This window comes from Elephantulus edwardii, unplaced genomic scaffold, assembly GCF_000299155.1.
Source record: "Elephantulus edwardii isolate Elephantulus edwardi_28Jun2011 unplaced genomic scaffold, EleEdw1.0 scaffold00209, whole genome shotgun sequence".
NCBI lineage: Eukaryota > Metazoa > Chordata > Mammalia > Macroscelidea > Macroscelididae > Elephantulus > Elephantulus edwardii.
In genome coordinates this window covers 2903837-2923879 of record NW_006399959.1, presented here as the reverse complement: position 1 = coordinate 2923879, position 20043 = coordinate 2903837, and the positions used below count along the sequence as shown (strand labels likewise).

Below are 20043 nucleotides of genomic sequence, written 5' to 3'. Positions count from 1 at the left end.
AGGGAGAAAAGTGAAACAATGAATTAATGGAAATAAAAATCTCTGTAAATGTTCATTAAAATTAATAAAATATAATTTTAAAAAAACTGTCTTTCTTGAACTTGGTTCTGTCCTTCCTCAGCAACCTTAAAATTATCTTTTCCGTTATGTCATACCTGTAATTTGAACACCTAACTCGATCATCATCAGGCCTGCACACAGATGGAGAAGAGGTAATTCATTGAAATGGGAGAACCAGGCACTGAAGTGTCCCTTATACCAGAGAAGGTAGGGTAAAGGTGGGTGGACAGATCCTCATTCTGGCAAATGGCTCCACAGGAACGTTCACCAGAATTCAGCACGACAGCTTCTATATTCACGCTGCTTTTGTCAGGTGTTGTTGAGTTGGCCCTGACTCATAACCCCATGTAAACAGAACAAAAGTGTTCAGTCTTACAGCATGTGCTGGCTCATAACCCACGTACACAGATCCTGCACCATGCTCACAATCTCTGCTCTGCTGAAGCCCACTGGTGCAGCCACTGTGTCATCTACCTGGCTGAACAAAGCAACGAGGGCAGTTACAGAAGTCCACCATGTTGGGGATGTGCTGCTAGCAGAAAGGTCAATCCATAAGCTGCTCTGTGGGCAAAAGACCAGCAGTCTCATCCTATAGAGATTTGTTCTTCTTGTTGTACCATTGAGTCAGAACCAACCTATAGCTGATCCTCTGGCAGGTTTTCAGAGGCATGAGATTGCCCATCTTTCTCTTGGGATTGCAGTGCAGCTTCTTGCCACTAGGTCACCAGAACTCCCTTGTAAATCCAATGGAGAGTCACAATTGACTTGATACAGTGAATATTAGCAGTATGTTTATTTAATTGGTTTTGCTTCTCTAAGTCAACCTATTCTAAGACAAATTACTAGGACCATCCAAGCCAGGACATCACACTGAGGATATGTGCAGCGATGAAGAAAGTCACAGGTTATAGAAGAATAGTTGAGTATTGTTCAGAATAATGTCCGAGCACTTTTGGCCTCCTTTAAGTAAAACACTGTAAGCTGACTACTTGTTATGTGCTAAATATGTTTCTGAAGGCTTCAATAAAGTAAAAAAAAAACCGAAACAAAACACACAAAAAACACCAAAAAGCCCTCAAACAATGAAGCCATAGTTTTTTCTTTTCTTTCTTTCTTTTTTTTTTTGTTTTCTCTTTTTTTAATTTATTTTTCTTTATTTTATTATTTTTTATGTGTGTACCATCGTGTCATATCTGACTGTACAGGAGGATATGGACCTTCCATCTCCAGCAGAGCATTTGGTGGATTCGAACCACATGCCTCTGATTAGTTTTCTTTTTAAGAGACTGCCTTTATATCACTAACTTCGAAGGCAAAGGTATATCCCTAATGACAGCTGTTTCTCTTTCAATAACACCACTTCTATGCCTACTTGTCCCAAGAACTTTACTTGAATTAATTACTTTAAACCTCAGAACAATGCTGGGGAAGGATTAACCTTGTCCAGAGGAAGGTCCAGCTGTCTTGGAGAGTGGGCTCTCGGCTCTTGGCATGCCCTGTCTAGTTATTGTCAGCGTCTTTTTTTACTCGAGGGTTCTGGACCAATTTAGAGAGTTTATACCAAACAGTATATTTTCTGGTGGGTCTTTGGGTCATGTGACATCAGCTTCATCTCTGGAGGGACTGGAGACTAAGGTCAGACACGTCATGATTACCATGTTTATGTGGCTAACCCATAATGGAAAAACACTGCTGTACATTGTCACACGTCATTTCTGGGAGAACTAAACCCAGTAGATAGGAACATCACTGGGAAAGGCAGATGGAAGCTGGTCTTTCCATATTTTGTTATAATAAAATCATGATCAAGAGTATATGATTTTTCTGATTGTGAAATGACTCATTGAACTCTACAATGGTCTTCAGAACCTAGCAAACTTGCAAGTACCAAGACTTGGGAATAAAAAAATGCTTTAAAACATTTTTATCCCCATTTTCCTCCTTTTTATGAGTCTTGTTCAAGATCAAGTCTATTGTACTAATTGTTCTTAATTCTTCAGAGAAATACTCAGAACTTGGAAAACTGTCAAGGATGAAAATTGTTCTCTGGGACCTAAACTCACCTGTCTAGGTTTGCATGTCATCGCATTGGTTCAACTACAACCAGAGTGCTACTACAAGAGAGATTCCATAAGCATGTAGACATATGATTCCATTAACATTTAAGACTCATCTAATTACAACATTGCTCTCTTTAGTTGCCATCAAATTGGTTTGAACTTACGGTGACTTTCTGTATAGTTAGGGTACTCTGCTGGCCTAGTGAGTGAGGAGTTGTACTGCTGATCCAAACTCAGGCAGTTTGAATTTACCAGTTTCTTTGAGGAAGAAAGATGAGCAAGCAATCTCCTCCTGCATGATTTCCAGCCTCTGGTAACTGGAGGGCCAGCTCTGAGTCAGTGCCAACCTGAAGTCTGCAAGTGGTTGGGCTGTTGCATAAGCGAGTGAACTCCAAGGTGCAGAGCCAATCATGATGATGGCCAGACATCTCGGCAGGGGCAGGCTGTTCCTCCTCCTCTCAGAAGCAGGAAAGGGAGTTCTAACCATGAGCCTTTTGATTAGCCACTAGTGTCCTTTATATAGAACAGAATGAGTGAAATGTGTTAGATGCCCAGAGGTTAAGCTTTTGTAGAAATTTAGGGAAAATTAGACTTGGCACCATGTCAACATAAATGGCTCTTGAGAAGGCTTTTGTCCATGACAATGTGAGACTCATATAACTTCTCTCTTCTCACAGATGAACCACCTGAGACTCTAAAATGGGCAAAAGCTGACTGCAGCCTGAGCACATGAGTCACAGACAGCCCTCCGTGAAGGTGCTGCCAGCCTGCTGAGCAGTGAGGGTGATGGGAGAGGAGCCACGAACCTTGTATGACAGATAGGACCCCTGGGCAGGATCCCCAGGGTTAAGGTTACCTGATCTTCTGAATTCGACAGTCCTTCCCACTCAGCACACTGCCCAGCATCTCCATCACAGAATCTGGGAACTGGTTGGTGTCCAGCCTGCCCAAGAAGAACAGTGAGGCACATGATACCATTGTACAAGGTCCTTGTATTGGGGCCTGAGATTGAGCATTGGTCCCTGGTCTCCACATCCAAGCTGAACACCCCACCCCTAGACCATCACCATCCTTGTGAGACAAAGATCCACACAGAGCACATACACAGTGTTTCAAGTTTCCCTGAGGACAGTGAACTTGGAGGCTCAGATGCTATGAATCTGTAGTTTTTGCCCAGGGTTGTGTCACCCCAGCAATCTCACATGTGACCTGCACTTCTGAGGCACCATGCTCAATGAAGGAACTATTCTCTGGTCCCGGGATCTTGGCCCTCCACCCTCCCCGCTCCCTCTGCTGAGGTCCTGAGCAGTGGTTTCAAGTAGAGTGGGTGGGGTTGAGAGCACAAGGGCAGAAACCATGGCCAGCCCTTCTCACTCCTCTGCCCCCTGCCCCTGCCCCTCCCAATGCCCACCTGAGGCTCTGGCAGTAGAGCAATTGGGGCAGCAGGCTCCGGAGGACAGCCTGGCTGAGGCAGAGGGACAGATCGGCCTCCTGGGCGCAGGCAGGTGACACCTGCAGCAGGTAGGCCAGGGCGGCGCAGTGTGCGGGCCTGCTCAGCCTGGACAGGCCTCCGTGCTGCAGGGCCTGCTCCACACCGCAGGCCAGCTCCGTGTGCTGCAGCTCCTGCAGGCAGCGTACCAGGTTAACGGCCCGCGGGCTGACCACCACTTCAGGAGCCAAGCAGCCCTGGAGGAGCCCAGCCACCTGTGCCCGGCAGCCGTGGTGTTCGCCTGCGGCCACCAGGGAGCCAGCCAGCAGGGCATTGACCCCCGGAGACAGGAGGCCAGAGAGGAAGCGCAAAAACACATCCAGCCGGCCATCCTCGGCTTGAATGGCCCGCTGCACAGCGCCCCGGAAGTGTGAGAGGAAGCCGGGCCGGGGCCAGGACACACCACTGTCCGGGAACAGGTCAAAGATGGCCCTCCTGGACGCGCCATAGTAATAGCTGGCAGCCACAAACTCCTGCAGGGACAGGTGGGGGAAGCAGTAGGCTGCTGGGCAGCCCCGCGTCTCCTCCTGCTGCAGGAGGCGGCCGCCCAGCGCCATCTGCAGCAAGCCCGGCTCCACCCCGAAGGCCTTGAGGTCCTGCTCGTAGAACACATGCTTCCTCCTGACCAGCCCGTGGAAGGCCAGCCGGCCCAGCGTCCCTGCCAGGCGCCGGGACCCCTGCTCGATGCGGGGGCTGGCCTTGCCCTGGGCCTCCCCGCCCAGCGCCATTCTGAAGTACCAGGAGTAGATTTCGCTCAGCGTCCTTGGGGGCGGCAGCTGGTGGCGGTACAGGTGTGCAAGCACCAACCCCGAGAGCTGGCAGAAGGCGGGCACAGTGCACATCAGGTAGAGAGCGCTGTGGGCCCGAACCTGGGCCAGCGCCCAGTCCACGAGCCTCTGGTCCTCTGGGAACATGTGCTCCAGACACGCCTGCACCTCCTCCTGGTTAAAGCCCCGGATCTCTGTCATCCTGTCCACCAGGCCCACTGGGATCTGGCTGGCTGCGCCCGGGCGGGAGGTGACCCAGACGGAAACTTCTGGAAAGAGGTTGCCACGGATGATGTTGGTGATGAGGCTGTCCAGCTGGATTTCCTTCCGGGGGTCTGTGCAGGCCGCAGTGTTGAAGTCCAGAGGTGCCTTACACTCCTCCAGACCGTCCAGGACCAGGAGGGCCCCAGCCAAGGCCATCGCTGCCAGGCCAGGCTCCCCGAGGTGCGGGCAGGCGAAGCAGGCGAGCTTGTGGGCCGACAGCCTTTCATGGGCATTGAGCTCCCGGAAGGTGAGCGGAAGCACCATAGAAAACTCCTTGGCAAGCTGCCCGCGGGCCCAGAGGTGAACAAAGTGCCTCACTAGGGTGGTCTTGCCTACGCCAGCCACCCCAATGGTGATGGAGATGCGGGGCGGGATGGACACCTGCGAGAGGGGCAGGAAGAGCCTGTCCAGGCTGATAGTCCTGGCGGCCCGGATGGCCCCGCGAGTCACCTCCACCTGCGTGAAGTCGTGCTCCCGCAGCTGCAGGTCCGTCAGGCCATCCACAAGCAGGAGGCTGGTCAGCCTCGCTGGAGGCTCCCCGAGCACCACGCTGAGCCCCAGCCTGCTCAAAAGGGCCTCCCGGTGTCTCTGGATTCTCGCATCTATGGGACAGATGCCCAAGTGGGGAGACAAGGGCAACGTTGCAGGGGAAGAGGAAAGGGCTTAGGCAGAAGTCCACCACTCCCCAAGCCTGTCTTACCATTGCCATGCGGTTCCAGTGGGAGATCAGGCGACCTGTCGAAGATCTGAGGGGCCTGAGTGCCTTGACTGCCCTTTCCTGCCAGCAGGTCCACAAGAGCTTTCACCTGCTCAGCTGGGGAGCCGCCACCATGTCCGGGGCTGGCCTCCCCGCCTGCCCGTACTTCTTGTTTCTGCATGCAGTCCACAGCCTTTGCCAGGAGCTGTGGACAGAGCACCCAGCCCTGCTGCCAACCCTGCTCCATCCAAGGTCTCCTGGGGACATACTAGGAGGCCAGAGGAGGCCCTTAGTCTAGCCCCCAAGAAGTACCTCCACCCAGCTGGGAAGGGGTGCTCCTCCCTGGGTGGGGAAACAGTCCTACCTAGGAGAACTACCACCCCACTGCGTCCTCATCAGTAGCCTGGGAATGGTGATGAGTTGGAAGGAGTCACAGGGAAGGGAGACTGCTTCCAAAGCCCCTGCATAGTAAATTTTTCTGGGTGGTCCTGGCTTCTCCTGGAAGTGGAGGGATGCAGTAAGATTGAGGCCTGACCTGTGAGCCGGCAGGTAACCCTGCTGGAATACGGCTGCCTCTCTTCTCCTAGGACTTGAGTGGATTTTGTCCCCAGGACTGTCCACATGGCCTCCTTACCTGGCATGCAACCAGCAAAAAGTCTTTTCATTGCAGCTGCCCCTCCAGTGGAGCCCAGGGATCAGGGGAAAGGAGCTGGCTATCCCTCACTCATGATTCTAGAGAGAAAACTAGAAGACACAAATGAATTAAGAACATCACTACTGGAAATCCATTTGTGACACATTGTTGCTGTCTTTGTAACAATGACTGAAAGCAGACTATCTTTTTGAGGAAGGAATGAAGAGCTTTTTTGTTGTTTGGTGCTGTCAAGTTGAATACAACTCATAGTGTAGTTGCCCTACACTGTGCCGACTTTGCACTTGCTGACACATTCAAGCCTGTTGCCACAGTCACTGTGTCAGTCCACCTGTTTGAGGGTCTTCCTCTCTTTTGTTGAGTTTATTGCCCTACAAAATGAAAACTTTGGGGTTCACTTGAGCTTCTTCTTGTTTAGTTTGACCCATTTTTTTATCAGGTCATGTCTCTAAATATGGTAACACAAAGGAAACCTATTATATGTGTCTCAAACAATATGTGAAGAATGAATGAATTAACAGGTGGTAAAGTTCTATTAGCTATTTTCAGTGAAGTGTAGCTTGATAATTCTACTTGTAGAATCCACTCCTGCTCTTCCTCAAATGAAACTGCTAACTACTGTTTAAGACACCATATCTACACCAGACGAAAAACTGTCCAGGGTTTTATCACATTACTAGCATTAAAGGTCACACCCATGAAGAAATTACTGAACAAGTCCTCACCACTGACGTGAAGTTCACAAAACATATTGCACACTTCACCAAAGATGACATTCAGATGGCCAACAAGCACATGAAGAAATGTTCAAAATCCCTAGCTCTAAGAGAGATGCAAATCAAAACAACTATGAGATATCATCTCACCCCAGACAGAATAGCAAAATTTAACAACAGCAAGCAACAAATGCTGGCGAGGTTGTGGAGAAGCTGGAACCCTTATTCACTGTTGGTGGGAGTGTAAAATGGTGCAGTCACTGTGGAAGGCAGTATGGCGCTTTCTCAAAAATTTGCAAATAGAGATACCATTTGACCCAGAAATTCCACTACTGGGAATATATCCCAAAGAGACCATAACTGACATCCAAGCAGATATATGCACACCCATGTTTGCCGCGGCTCTGTTCACAATAGCAAGGAGTTGGAAACAACCCAGGTGCCCATCAACAAATGAATGGCTAGAGAAGCTGTGGTATATGCACACAATGGAATACTACCCTGCATTGAAAAACAAGGAACTCATGCAATATTATTCAAAATGGGTGAGCTTGGAGGACATTGTGCTGAGTGAAATATCTCAATTCAAAAGGACAAATATTGCATGGTGCCACTGCTGTAAAATGGGACTGATATCAGGGTGGGGGTAAGACTGAGAAAAACTGGATAAATTGTGTATACTGCACTGGAACAGAGGAGGGAGTGAATAATTTAAAAGCGTTGTATGATAGGGTATTATGGTTATCACAAGAGCCCACAATTAAGGTTGCATAGTGGAATGTACTTGGGGCAGTGGGAGGGGTGCGGGGGGATTGTGTACCAGGGAGGGAGTGTTTCTTTTACTTTTAAAAGAGAGGAGCGAACTGGGGGGAGTGGGGAGGGCTCGGCGGGGAGAGAAGTGCAGCAATGAATGGAAATCCAAAATCTCTGTAAATGTTCATTAAAATTATTAAAAAATAAACAAACAAAAAACCTATTGCAGAGTGCCGGGGCCAGTCCTGTGACATTGCTGTCAGCATGTCAGGGCATATAAAGGCCTGCAGCAGAAACCTTAGAATGGAATGAAGATATCGTTTTCAGACCCTGTGCTTCATATTCACTTAATATTGTAGGACACAGCAAAGTAATAGATTGTTATTTGAAAGCAGTTGATATTTTTCTGTTCAGTGATTGTACATGTCTTTTGCCACCTTTACTTACTGATGAGCTTTTCTGGAAATACATTTATTTAGGCAATAATAAAGTTTTCCATTGTTTTTTTTTCTAATACCTGTTGGAAAGCACAGACCATAGCATCAAATGCAATTCCGGAACTTTGCACTTGGATTCTAAATACCAGAGAAAAGATTGCTGAGCCTCAGGCACAAAAAGGAGCCTGCACACATACATGAATAAAAGTCATCTTTCCTGACTGTAAACTTACTTCTCATGTAAGAATGAAATTGTCACACTTCTGCATAAAGGTTTCCACCTTGACTGTTGGAGTAAGCCTGCCCTAGTTTCTTGCTTGCCTTGGATTCTTCCTCAAGTATATTCACAGTGTCTAAAAAGGACAATTTCGAAGAGCCTCATACATTTTTACCCTACTTTTCATGCAAGATTCAAGTGTGTTAAACACAGTGGTGTATGTGAGAAGTCGAAAACCAACAAAAGAGAAGCTGAAAGCATGGCCAACTAAATTCAAATGCTAGATACTACACTTGCATTGGTTATAATTGGTTTATAATTTATATTGCAGCATTTCCACCAAATGAGTCAAAAGTTAATTTAAAGACATGCACAGATCCCTACCAGCCATTAATAATTTAAGAGAAGATTTTAAAAACTTATGTAAGACAAATACTGCTCCTTACTGATCATCAAGCTGTTCATCAAGGAAATACGTGAAAGAAACAGGTAAATTATAGAAGTGCCCCAGAAGTACTGAGTGCCCTAGACCAATGTCATATAACCACACACCACCCGAACAGTAACACACATGAATCTCGCATAAAAAAGGACAAAGTAGGAGTATATTTCAGTTAGAGTTTCCCTCTTAGTGTGGATATATCTGAGGAAGAATGCAAGGATCTAATAAACTAGAGGAGGCTTATCACAATGACTTAACCTATATATGTTGTTGTTGTTCTGTACCATTGAGCTGGAACCAACCCATAAGTGACCCCCCCAGTAGATTTTCATAAGCAGTTAATTATACAGGAGGTGATTGCCCATCTTTCTCCTGCAGAGCACCTGGTGGATTCAAACTGCGCTATCACAATGACTTAAATCCAAACTTTATGGAGAGGTGTTCCAACTTCATTCTTATGTGAGAAACACAATTGCAGATTCAGGAAAAATTTTGCTCGTGTAGGCACATATGCTTCCATAATTGTTGTTGTGTATTCAGAGTCAGAACCCACTCATAGCTGACCCTCCAGTGGCTTTATAGAGGGAGTAAATCACATGAGAGTTGACTGTCAAGCTTTCTCCAGCACAGCACCTGGTGGGTTTGATCTGTTTACCTTTGAATTGGCAGCACAATGCTTTACTACTAAGCCCCCAAAGCTCCCTTTGCTTCTATAATAGTAGATAAAATAAAAATTATACATCCCAGATGGATTGAGTCAGTGACTGAGGTAATGAGGGTGGGTGGGTCAGAGACAATAAGGTTGGCTCAGGATAGAGTAGATAGGGTTCAGAGCTACCATACATAGGGTTGCTATGAGCCGCAAGTGATTCGACAGCACATAACAACAACAACAACATATATCCAAAAGTTTAAATTGCTTTGTATATGTTCCTAACTTTTTTCATTTATTCATTTTGCACATTTTCATCCCCTTCCCTCCCCCTCCCGCAGCCCACCCTGCAATACATCCCTTGTTCCAGATTGTTTTCATGCATATGTTCCTAACTTTAATGATCATAAACTGCACAAAAGAATGGTAATTCTCATGCCAGAGAGACCCTAAAATCTTCTGTGTACCACAATGATTCAAGAAATTACTTAGAATCAACACCCTGTCCTTATTATATATAGTAGATATTGTCTGGCCCCTTAACTGTGATGAAATAATTGAAGAATTGGTAAGAGCAAAGAATAGAAGAAAATGTTTTCAATACCATGTTAGAGATGAAAGGCTTATCTAAAAATAATATATAGTAAGTTATTGTAGTGCTTATTTTCTGATCATACGTTCTTCTATGACATCTTTTCATTGGCTTATTTATAATTATAGCATTGATCACAAGTTAGCATCAAAATTGGACTATGATCTATTCAGAGCAGAGCTGGTGAAAGTCGCTTCCCCCTTGTGGAGATCCACAGGATTTTACAGTGACTTTACTGAAACAACTAAAGCCCCTGACTTGGTTTCTTTGTTGTAGAATATATGGAATATTCTTTTTGTAGACAGTGTGCTATAGAGTAAAAACCTTAGTACTTTGCTTCCACTAAAAACTGTATAACCCAATCGATCTCATTCTACTAAGCTGCCATATGACATATGACTCTTCGGCATTAAGTTAACACTATTAATTGCTTGTTGTGGTCATTAGATGCTACTTGAGTGAACGACAATTTATAGCTAGTATTACAGCTGCCATTTATTTTCCCCCCATGGGACATAGTGTTTAATATTACTCTCTATATGTTAGTAAATGAGAGAGTAAGCACATTAAAAAGACATAAAATACAATGTTTATCTATCTTACAAAATGCTTATGTTCTGCAATAATGAGTGTTTTTCTAAATTCATCTTCTAAGAAAACAATGAAGGGCATTTACAATATTTTAATCTTAATATTCACATATATCCATGCAAGGAAATTGAATAATTATTTGAGGAAATAATGCTTATGTGAAATCTATACTTGGACCAGGAGGTACTCATGAGAACAGAGCAAGGAAACACTGCATGGTTCAAAATTGGGAAGGGTGTATGCCAGGAATTTGTCCTTCTCCATACCTTTTCAACCTGTATGCAGAATAGATTGATTATCTGGGAGGCTGAGCTCTGTGAGGAGGAATGCGGCACCAAGATTGGAGGAATACTCATCAACAATCTGCCTTACATAGATAATACAACCCAGCTTGCTGAAACTGAGGAGGACCTGAAGGTCAAGGACTGTAGCTTTCAATATGGATTGAAGCTCAACATCAAGAAAACAAAGATTCTCACCACTGGGCCGATTGGCAGCATCATGATAGACAATGAAGAGATTGAGATTGTTAACAGCTTCAGTTTGTTTGGCTCCACAATCAACACTCTTAGTACCAGCAGCCATGAGTTTAAAAGAAAAATTGCATTGGGAAAGTCTGCTGTCAGAGACCTCTCCAGAGTACTGAAGAGCAATGATGTCAGTCTGGAGACTAAGGTGCACTTGATTCAAGCCATGGTCTTTGCAATTACTTTCTATGCGTCAGGAAGCTGGACAATGACTAGGGATGATAGAAAGAGAATTATTGCCTTTGAGCTATGGTGCTGGAGAAGTGTATTGAATAGACTGCTAGGAGATCAAATACGTTTGTCCTAGAGAGGGTTAGACCAGTCTGCTCCTTGGAGGCAAGGATTCTGAAGCTTGTTTGACATACTTTAGACATGTTGCAAGGAGGGACCAGTCCTTGGAGAGGGATATCATGCTTGGGAGGGTGGAGGGACAGCACAAGAGAGGAAAACCTTCAATGAGATGGATTAATTCAGTGATTGGGGTAGTGGGGGTGAGTGTATTGGAGACAATAAGATTGACACAGGATAGAGCAGAGTATAGGGCTGTTGTACATAGGGTCACTAAGAGTCACAAGTGATTTGATGGCACATAACAATAACATAAATATGTTATATTTTACATTTCCCTTCTATTGACTTTCTCTTAAGAAATTTGATTGATACGGATGTGACATGTAAGATAAACTTGTTCATTAAAAAGTGATATTCTGTATTTTCAGATATATGAGTTGAATAATTTTACCAAAAAACGTAAATTTTATAAATCTTATGTATAATAGCAATTATATTTTCCTTTTCATTACAAACTTATTCCAAACTTCCACATGCTAACTTCATAAAAATGTACCAGTGACAATATAAGCATGTGACTCATAATTTATCTATGCTTATCCTGCACAACATGAACTAAACCAGAGTTTCAGATTGAACACGTCTTTGTACTGATGTCATATTATTTGCAACCACTTTCACCCCCAACTGGTCCTCAAGAGTAGCCCAGTGATTTGTGGCATTGTGGCATTAAAGGACAAAATCTGAGTGTGCAAAATTTCCAAGTTTTGTTTCACCTTTAGAAAATGAAAAAATTCTATTGGTGAAGAAATTGTATACAGCTGCTGTTTAAAAAGAAATTACATCATGAGTAGCTAAGACATGCATACGTACCAGCATGCCTCATTTTGCTGTCCTTTGCTTTACTGCACTTCGTACATATTGCGTTTATTTTTAACTTTTCCATGATGCTGTTGCACACTTCACTGACGGCATCTCAAGCCAAGCGCAGTGCTGATGAGCAGTCCTGCCTTGGGGTCAGGAGGAGGGTGGAGGCAGCAGTGCTGCTAATCTATGGCCACGCCTCCTTAAAGTTAAATTGAGTTCTCTGAACATGCAGCAGATGAAACCAAAAGCCAAAGCTGCTGCCATCAGCCAATTCTGACTCACAGTCGTCCTTCTACTGGGTTCCTGAGGCTATAAATTTTTAAGAGACTGTCCATAATTTTCTCCCAAAGCAGCTTATGGATTTGAACCAGTGACCTTTTGGGTAGCAGCACAACATGTAACACGTTACGGCCTCAGAACTCCTCTCAATATACTAAACGACATAACTTATGTTCTGAGAACCCCAAATATGTGTGTAAGTTGCTTTGCTGTGATATTCACTTTATTGGCCTGCAATCGAACCTACAGATGTCCCAGGCCTGTGTTACATATGCATATGATTCACACACTCCATCAGAACGCATGCGTAATCTAAGGCAGGGACACCGCTGATTAGCAGTGGTTAGGGTTTAATCTAGCTCTGTGGGGTCCTTTTAAATCCAGTTTTTTATTAGGAAGACTGAAGCTGATGACCAGTAGTGAGCAGTGACAGGCAAGGCAGGGCCAGAAGGGACTAGGGGGGACCGAACACCATCTTCCTCAGTGCCTGCACCCCAGGTATTCTTGGGACTCAGCTCCTTTTGGGGCTTGCCCCCTAGGAAGGACCTGGGACTTTGTTTCTGGGATGTGTCTCTAAATTTCCATGCTGCCTGCCTTGGTGGCCAGGTCTCTTAAACTCAGCCCTAGGAAGACCCATTTTGTTTGTCTTCCACGCACAAATTTCAGTCTGTTCTCAGCCCAGCCTGGCCAGGCCTTGGTACAGCCTCAACCCCAGCCAGCTGAGGGTGCTGGCTTGTTCTGGAAGGGCTGGCCCTGCTTGACTCATCTACTGCCGATGATCCTGTTTGACCTCGGGCACTCCCATAAGATGGAATGAAGCCTCTGCCCCTGTGTGTGGCCTGAGGACCATGACCAGCTGATCAATCACTTGACCAGCTGAGATGAAGTGACCACCATCACTGAGGAAGGCAGAAGGTGCATTGTTCTTTGAGTTGCCTAACTCCCCCTCCCACATACACACACTACACTGATAGAAAAGGGTGATAGCTGGTGCAAGACACACCCCTCATCCCACACTGACAGAGAAGGGTGACACCCAGTGCAACCTCCCTCCCCAACCACTGACAGAGAAGGGTGACACCCGGAGCAGGCCCATGTTGATTCCTTGGGGTTCCAGGAGCAGGGTGGGGACACCAACTCTCTGCGTCACCAACTCTCTGCGTCACCTCAGCCGAGAGCTGTGTGGTTGTAGTTTAGGATGAACTCCACCACCTGCTACCCTTCCTCAGAGCGCAGCCTTGTCTCCACCCATGAGTGTGGATGGACAGGGAGCTGCTGGGGCTGTACTACCACCCTGTCCCCCTTAATCCTTGTGGCCTGTGACCCTGGGCAGGGCAACTACAACAGAGAAGTTAGGCGGCCAGCTCAGAGTCTCACAGCCAGGATAGAGGGTCAGAATGGCACCCCACTGCCCAGTCACAACCTGGTGCCAGGTGGCAATAGCCCCACCTCATCACAGTACCCTGCCAGTCCTGGACACTTCTCCATGTGTCTCACTCTGGTGGCTCCCAACAGGGGGTCTAATGGCATCTCCACAGCAGCCTGGCCCTCCCACTGTCCCCACCCCACACTCAGCAGGTCTCAGACCTTGGGAGTCACCTTCCTGCTGGCCCAACCCTTTCCTTCCCTGACCCTTGTGCAGGCAGCCTGGATGCCACTCACCCTGGCCTTGGGCTGTTCCAATGCCATGCAAAGTGGGGCTTTGGGGTCCTACATCCTCAGCGACAGTGCCAGCAGATGAGATACTCAGCAAAGGGAGCCCTATGCTGTTCTGGGCCCAGGGTGACAGCCGAGTGGTGGCTGCGTCTTCCTGTGCAGGGCCACCTCTACCTTCCTTCCTGTCTTATTTCAAAAGCCAACAGCCTCACAACAAATCAGCGAGCAGAGCTCTGCCAGTCTGGGGCAGGAGTGGTGGGGGTCTTGTCTTAGGACCTTGGGAGAGAGCCATGGGCTTCAGGCCACATGGCAGAATGCAGCCATTTCTGCCTGTCTCTGTCCTGCTCAAGAGCCACCATCGGGGGCTGGGCTGCTTCTATGGAGCAAGCGGGAAGTTGGATAAGTTTTGGAGTCCTGAGGTAGCTGCACAGGACAGGACCTCACTGCCCAAAGGAGCCCACACACTCCAACTACTGCCACCCCTTTCTTTTGCTTGACCCACAATCGGAATTCCTATGAGGGGTCTTGCCCCCTCAGAGAAAGGATAGGAAGAGGTCACCAAGGACCCTGAGGGTGGACTTCAGTGGGTGGTGCGCACAGTGAAGGATGACAGAATAGGCAGCTCTGAGGTAAAACTGCAACAGAAGAGGACTAGTGATGGAGCTTGTGGGCCTGCATTTTCTCCAGCCAGCAAGTGGGAGCCACCGATGGTTGTAGAGAAAGATAGCAGTGGTCACCAAGGCTGTGAGGTTTGAGAGTGGGCAGACAGGCAGGATGTCAGCTGAGATGTGGGTTCTTCTGGGCCACGCATGCTTCCCTGCCCCCAGCCCTGCTTTCAGAGCCCCAGAGCATGCTGGGTGCTAGGTGTGTTCCCAACAGACATAGTGGGACCCTAAGCTACACAGCCTAAGCAGCTGAGGCAGCCACCCACAGGATGCTGAAAACCACAGGGCTGTGTGTGTCTGTCACCAGAGCCAGCAAGGCCCACCTGCCCTGCAGAATCCTCAGCAAGACTACGACCTCTACTGTCTCAGGGACACCCCTGGATATAGCTTTTCTCTGCCTCCATCAAGGAAAGGTTTACAATCCCCACACTCTAGAGGCTAGGGGTTCGTTCTTCTGGGGCTGGAGAGTGAGGTTTTATGTGCATCTGGAGGGGGTCTTCCAGGCTGTCCTAGGGGCCTATGTTGAGGGGTTTCTGGGAGGTATGTATTAGGGGGGTGTTCATGTGCCGATCTCTGAGCTTTGCTTGTCTGTGTTTAAGTATGTAGAGGGGGAACCTCCTGGGTTCTCTGCAATGAGGGTTTGAGTGGTCCATGTGGGATGGCTGTGTGTTTCTGGTGTGCCACACCCGCCTCGCTGTCCTCTCTGGCCACGACGCCTGTGTGACAAAATGGGTCGTCCGTGCCTGTACGGGGTCTCTGACCTCAAGGATAGCATAAGAGGGAACCTTGCAAGCCCTGTGCTTGTGAGTGGGCTGATGCCTGGATATTTGTTACAGATGGGTCTTCGTAATCCCGGGAAACCTCTGGAAATTAAGTTGCTTCTAGGGATTGCTTTTCTATTTTTAAGCTATGTGCTGTTTCTGATAAGAATAGGAGTTTCTGGGGAAAAACCAGGGGAACTTCACCAGAACTGGGATAAAGATTTAACTAAAGTCCTTAATCAGGAACCATTTGATGTTCCTGGAAATGATAACATACAAGATGAAAATATAAAAGAAATTGAGATTGCTCTTAAAAGTATAATTTTGAATATGATCTTTGAGTATGTATCTAATTCTTCTTTCGTGATACTTGCAACTCATATTTAGTAATGTAATTGTATATTAGGAGAAAGTTTAGACTAGTTTCAACAGCAGAAAGTCATAGTTAATGAGAATAAAACAGAGAGGTTTAAGAAAAGACTCAAAAGACAAACTTCTCTAAAAGTAAAGGTCTCTTTAAGAAATAGGAAATATTACCAGATAAATAATAGGTGGTGGGAAGAAAGTACTTATAAAGGACCATATGTCCTGCCAACTCCAACACCAGTACCTCTTCCTTATACAGACGTTTTGTATTCCAAGGAAAAAGAATTGAATATTACAAATTAACTTGGTAAAAACAAGTTAAAGGAAGTCGTCCACCTTAGTGCACATTGCCAAACAAAAAACAAATTAAAATCTTATGACAAGTTGCAAAAACTATTGTTAAACATAGGAATGGTCCAGAGTGTAAGAAAATAGATGTTAAGATTCGTTAGGTACAGTACAAATATGAGTACAAAGGCAAAAACAAAGGTGGCTAAAATACAGTGACACAAAGTAGGAGAGGAAAGGAAGTGAAATCTAAACCATTAACCATTGTCTAGCAGATGACCAACATAAGGTCATTGTGTTTCTTGTTCAAAGAATGTTTAATAGCCGATGCTATTATTTAGTAATAGAAAATACTTTCTTTTTGTTAAAATCTTATGTGAGCTTTGTAATCACAAAATGTTGGCTATAAGTCAAGTTTAAACAAGTTTAAATGTATAAAAAGCAAGCTTTTAGCATAATAAATCAGAGCTCTCTACATCATCCTGGTGTGCAGACTCTCATTTTCGCCGACTTCGTCCCTCACCTGCTCTTCACCAAGAAACCCCTTGAGTTTCTTGTCACGACCGTGGTCGGGTGGTCGGTGACACTGGTGTCCTTCTAGAAGGGCTCTGTGTGTTGGGGGGCATCTCTGTGGGAGAGCTCTGTGTGTGCTGGGATCTTTGTGGGAGGACTGTGTGTGTGTGTATTGGGGGGTCTCTGGGAGGTCTGTTTTGGGGGTCCCTCTGGAAGAACTCTGTGTGTTGGGTCTCTGTGGGAGGGTTGTGTATTTGTGTTGAGGTCAATGTCTGTGGGAGGGTTGTGTGTTGGGGTCTCGATGTTGGGAGTCTCTGTGGGAGAGTTGTGTGTATTGGGGTCTCTGTATGTTGGGCAGGTCTCTGTGGGAGGGTTGTGTGTGTTTGGTTCTGTGTGTGTGTTGGGAGGGTCTTTGTGGGGGGTATATATTTGTTTGGGGTCTCAGGCAAGATGTAGAGACTCAGTCCTTCCTGATTGGCACCCCTGAAGCCCTCCTGTGTCAGACTGGTCCTTGGGGCCAGGACAGTCACTGTAGCTGCTGGGCACCTGCAGCCTTGAGTGGCTCTGGCAGAGGGTAACCCTGGCACGCAAGAGTTGGGACTCAAGCAGTCATGTCACAGAAAAGCACTGAGGTCACACTGCTCTGATCTAGCTGCAGCACGGAGGTTCATGGACTGCCACCAATTCGCCTGCGCTCAGGCCAGTCTGTCTCAGTTGGTATAAACCTGGGAGGGACCATAGTACAGCCATCTCCCATCCTCACCCTGTGCCCCAAATGTAGCTCCTTGACACCTTTCCTCCCTGGCCCTGGCGAGACCTAGGGCATCCTGCATCTGGCCTTGTTTCCTAGAACGGCAAGCTCCTTCCTGGAGCTCAGCTCTGAGTGCCGGCTTTCTGCTAACCCCTTCACCAAGCGGGGGTATGGTGGGGGGCTAGTTCAGGAACAGAGCTGGCCGCTCTGCTGTGTGTTTGAGATGTGATCAGGGCTCCCTCAGGCAGACCTGGCCTCTGGGGAATATCTTTCAACCCTCTTCCTGAAGTTACTAAATCAGCAGCCAGCTTTTCAAATCTGGTCTTGGGCCCTAGACTACACCTCCGCTGCTCTTCATTGGTTTGAAACCCCTTTGGGAATGGTGGGACTCATGAGAATGGTGAGAAGAGAGCCCAGGGTTTGCAGCCAGAGACCAGAAATCCAGAGTCCTAGATCCCTCCCAGCTCCTCCGCTTTCCTACGCAGCCCATCCTTTCAGGTGTTGTAGGCACCATGAATTCATGTGGATGTGGCTCTGACACAGTGACCCAATGCACAGAAGCCAGGCCTGATCCTGCACCATCTTCACTCAGCCAGCCCAAGGTTGTAGCCATTGTGGCAGTCTTCAGGATCTTCTTCTTCTTCACCATCTGTGGGGGTCCTTCTCCAGGGACTGTCCACTCCTGATGAGAAACCTGAATTTTGGAAGACAGGAAGGGATAGCGCAGATGGATGAGTGGAAACAGAAAACACAGGGGGAAGTGGGAAGAGTGGTTTACAGTAAAGGGACAGCAGCCAGTGTCACAAGGGTGTAGGGATCGCTGACTGGGAAACTGATTTCCTCTGTAAACTCTCATTCAAATAAAAATAAAAAGCTAAAAAAAAAAGTCTTAAAAGTATAGAAAAGGAAGCTTTTGATTATTATGTTAAATATAATTTTGCAACAACATCCACAAGATCTAAGTGTGGTGATATAACTATGTTTACAGGAACATAGGCATATGGGTATCAGCAGGAGAAAAAGGGATGTTTTCTTTCCATCATATGCTGGTGGCATGTTGGACTACTAGCTCAAAGTTCAGTGGTTCAAATCTACCAGCCAATGATGGACAATCTCGCCTAGCAGAGGGTGTTCCTGAGTCAGAATTGACTGGGTGGGAGTGGGTTTGGTTTTTGGTTTAAAGGACACCAGTGAATTTGACCCACAGTATTTCCAATTGTTTCATATGCATCTGAAAGTCTGGTGATGAATAAAGACCACCAAAGAATTGATGTCTTTTAAATGGTGCTGGTGAACAGTTTTATTTCACTTGGACTGTCAAAAGAACAAACAAGTCTGGGATAAATGCTAGATTCAGTGCAACTGCAGAGTGCCCTGCACACAGGATAGTGAGACTTCCTCTCACACAGCTCTGGACGTGTTATCAGGAGTCAGTCAGTCCCTGGAGAAACATTTCCTGCTTAGAAAAGTAGAGGATCAGTGAAGAAGACCCAGATCCTCAAGGAGATAGACTGAGTGGCTGCCAGGATGGACTCCAGTACAATGCAGGGTGAGGACTTAGGGTGAAGACCATGTGGGGCCACTAGCTCCACCTCCCGCTGGGAGGGCCCTAGGGTACTGTGCTCAGCCATCATTGAAGGCTGAGGACTTGTGTTTACCCAGAAGCACCCAGGAAGAAAGACCTGGCAATTTACTGCCAACATGAGTCACTGAAAACCTCACATGTGGTCACCATTCAACACTAACTGAAAGGAACTGCAGTGAGGCTGGCTCTCAGGCCTCCTTCCTGGATGCTGCTCGTGATTCTATCCTTCAACTGCCTGGCTGTGTGGTCTAAGCTAGGGTGTGTTTTTGTCTGCTCTGCCCATGGCCCAGCTTGCTGGAGACCAGTGCAAAGCAAGGCCCCACCCACGCAGTTACTCTGACCCAGTGATCCTAGAGACAACTGCTCCAGGGTGTCTAAGGCTCTACGTATTTACAGGGGCAGATTGCCTCATCTTTCTTCCACAGAGAAACCCACTCGGCAGGGTTTGACCTGGTGGGTCCAAGTCTGTGGGAGGGCCACGTGAGGCACATGAATGGAGGAGGAGGAGATCATGAGTCTTGTCATCTAAGAGCCAGGATGAGTCATATCCCTATAAGCCTCTGACAACTGAGAAAAGGTGGTAGTTGGGCCTCCTGCAGACATCAAAGTAGGGGCTGTGAGGTCAAGGGTCCAGGTCTCTTTACTTCTCCAGAGAGGGGTGAACCTGAGTGGTTCTGACAAAGCTTGCTTTAATTGCACTTCATACAAAACCGACCACAGTGTGTGTACAAAGACAAAGATGCTCAGCAGAGCAGGGGCCTATCCCCCCTGGGAACATTCTTTGCCCGCTCTGATCCTGGAGGAAGCATTCTCCACTAAGCCAGAACCGATTTCTGCCCTTCTGAGGTCCAGTGCAGGTGACGAGGGCGGTGTCCTGGATGGCAGTGGGAGCACCGTGTGGCTGGGCCGCTGCTGGTGGCTGGAGTCTGCCAGCCAAGAGGTGCTTTGGTTTGCTATCCTCAGGACATGGCTCTCCCAGGTCCTGGCACACAGGTACTGGGTGGCAGGGAGACAGAGAGCCGTGGGCATGGGGAGGGCAGAACGTGGGTAACGTGATTCTGATGGAACAGCTGTAAAGAGCTGGTGGGCCAGGGGCTCCCCGGGG

General features: G+C 47.1%; 1 protein-coding gene across 1 annotated transcript in view; it reads right to left on the bottom strand.

Moving 5' to 3' along the window:
• NLRC3 (NLR family, CARD domain containing 3) overlaps window positions 1-12674 on the bottom strand; it is a 32140-nt gene extending 19466 nt beyond the window's left edge. Inside the window, exons 1-4 of the mRNA XM_006897434.1 lie at window positions 12657-12674; window positions 5341-5542; window positions 3532-5242; window positions 2977-3063 (exon numbers count right to left, since the gene is read on the bottom strand). Of these exons, the coding sequence (XP_006897496.1) occupies window positions 2977-3063; window positions 3532-5242; window positions 5341-5518 (1976 nt within the window). The 5' untranslated portion in view covers window positions 5519-5542; window positions 12657-12674. The remainder of the gene's footprint in view (window positions 1-2976; window positions 3064-3531; window positions 5243-5340; window positions 5543-12656) is intronic.
• Window positions 12675-20043: the final 7369 nt, after the last annotated feature.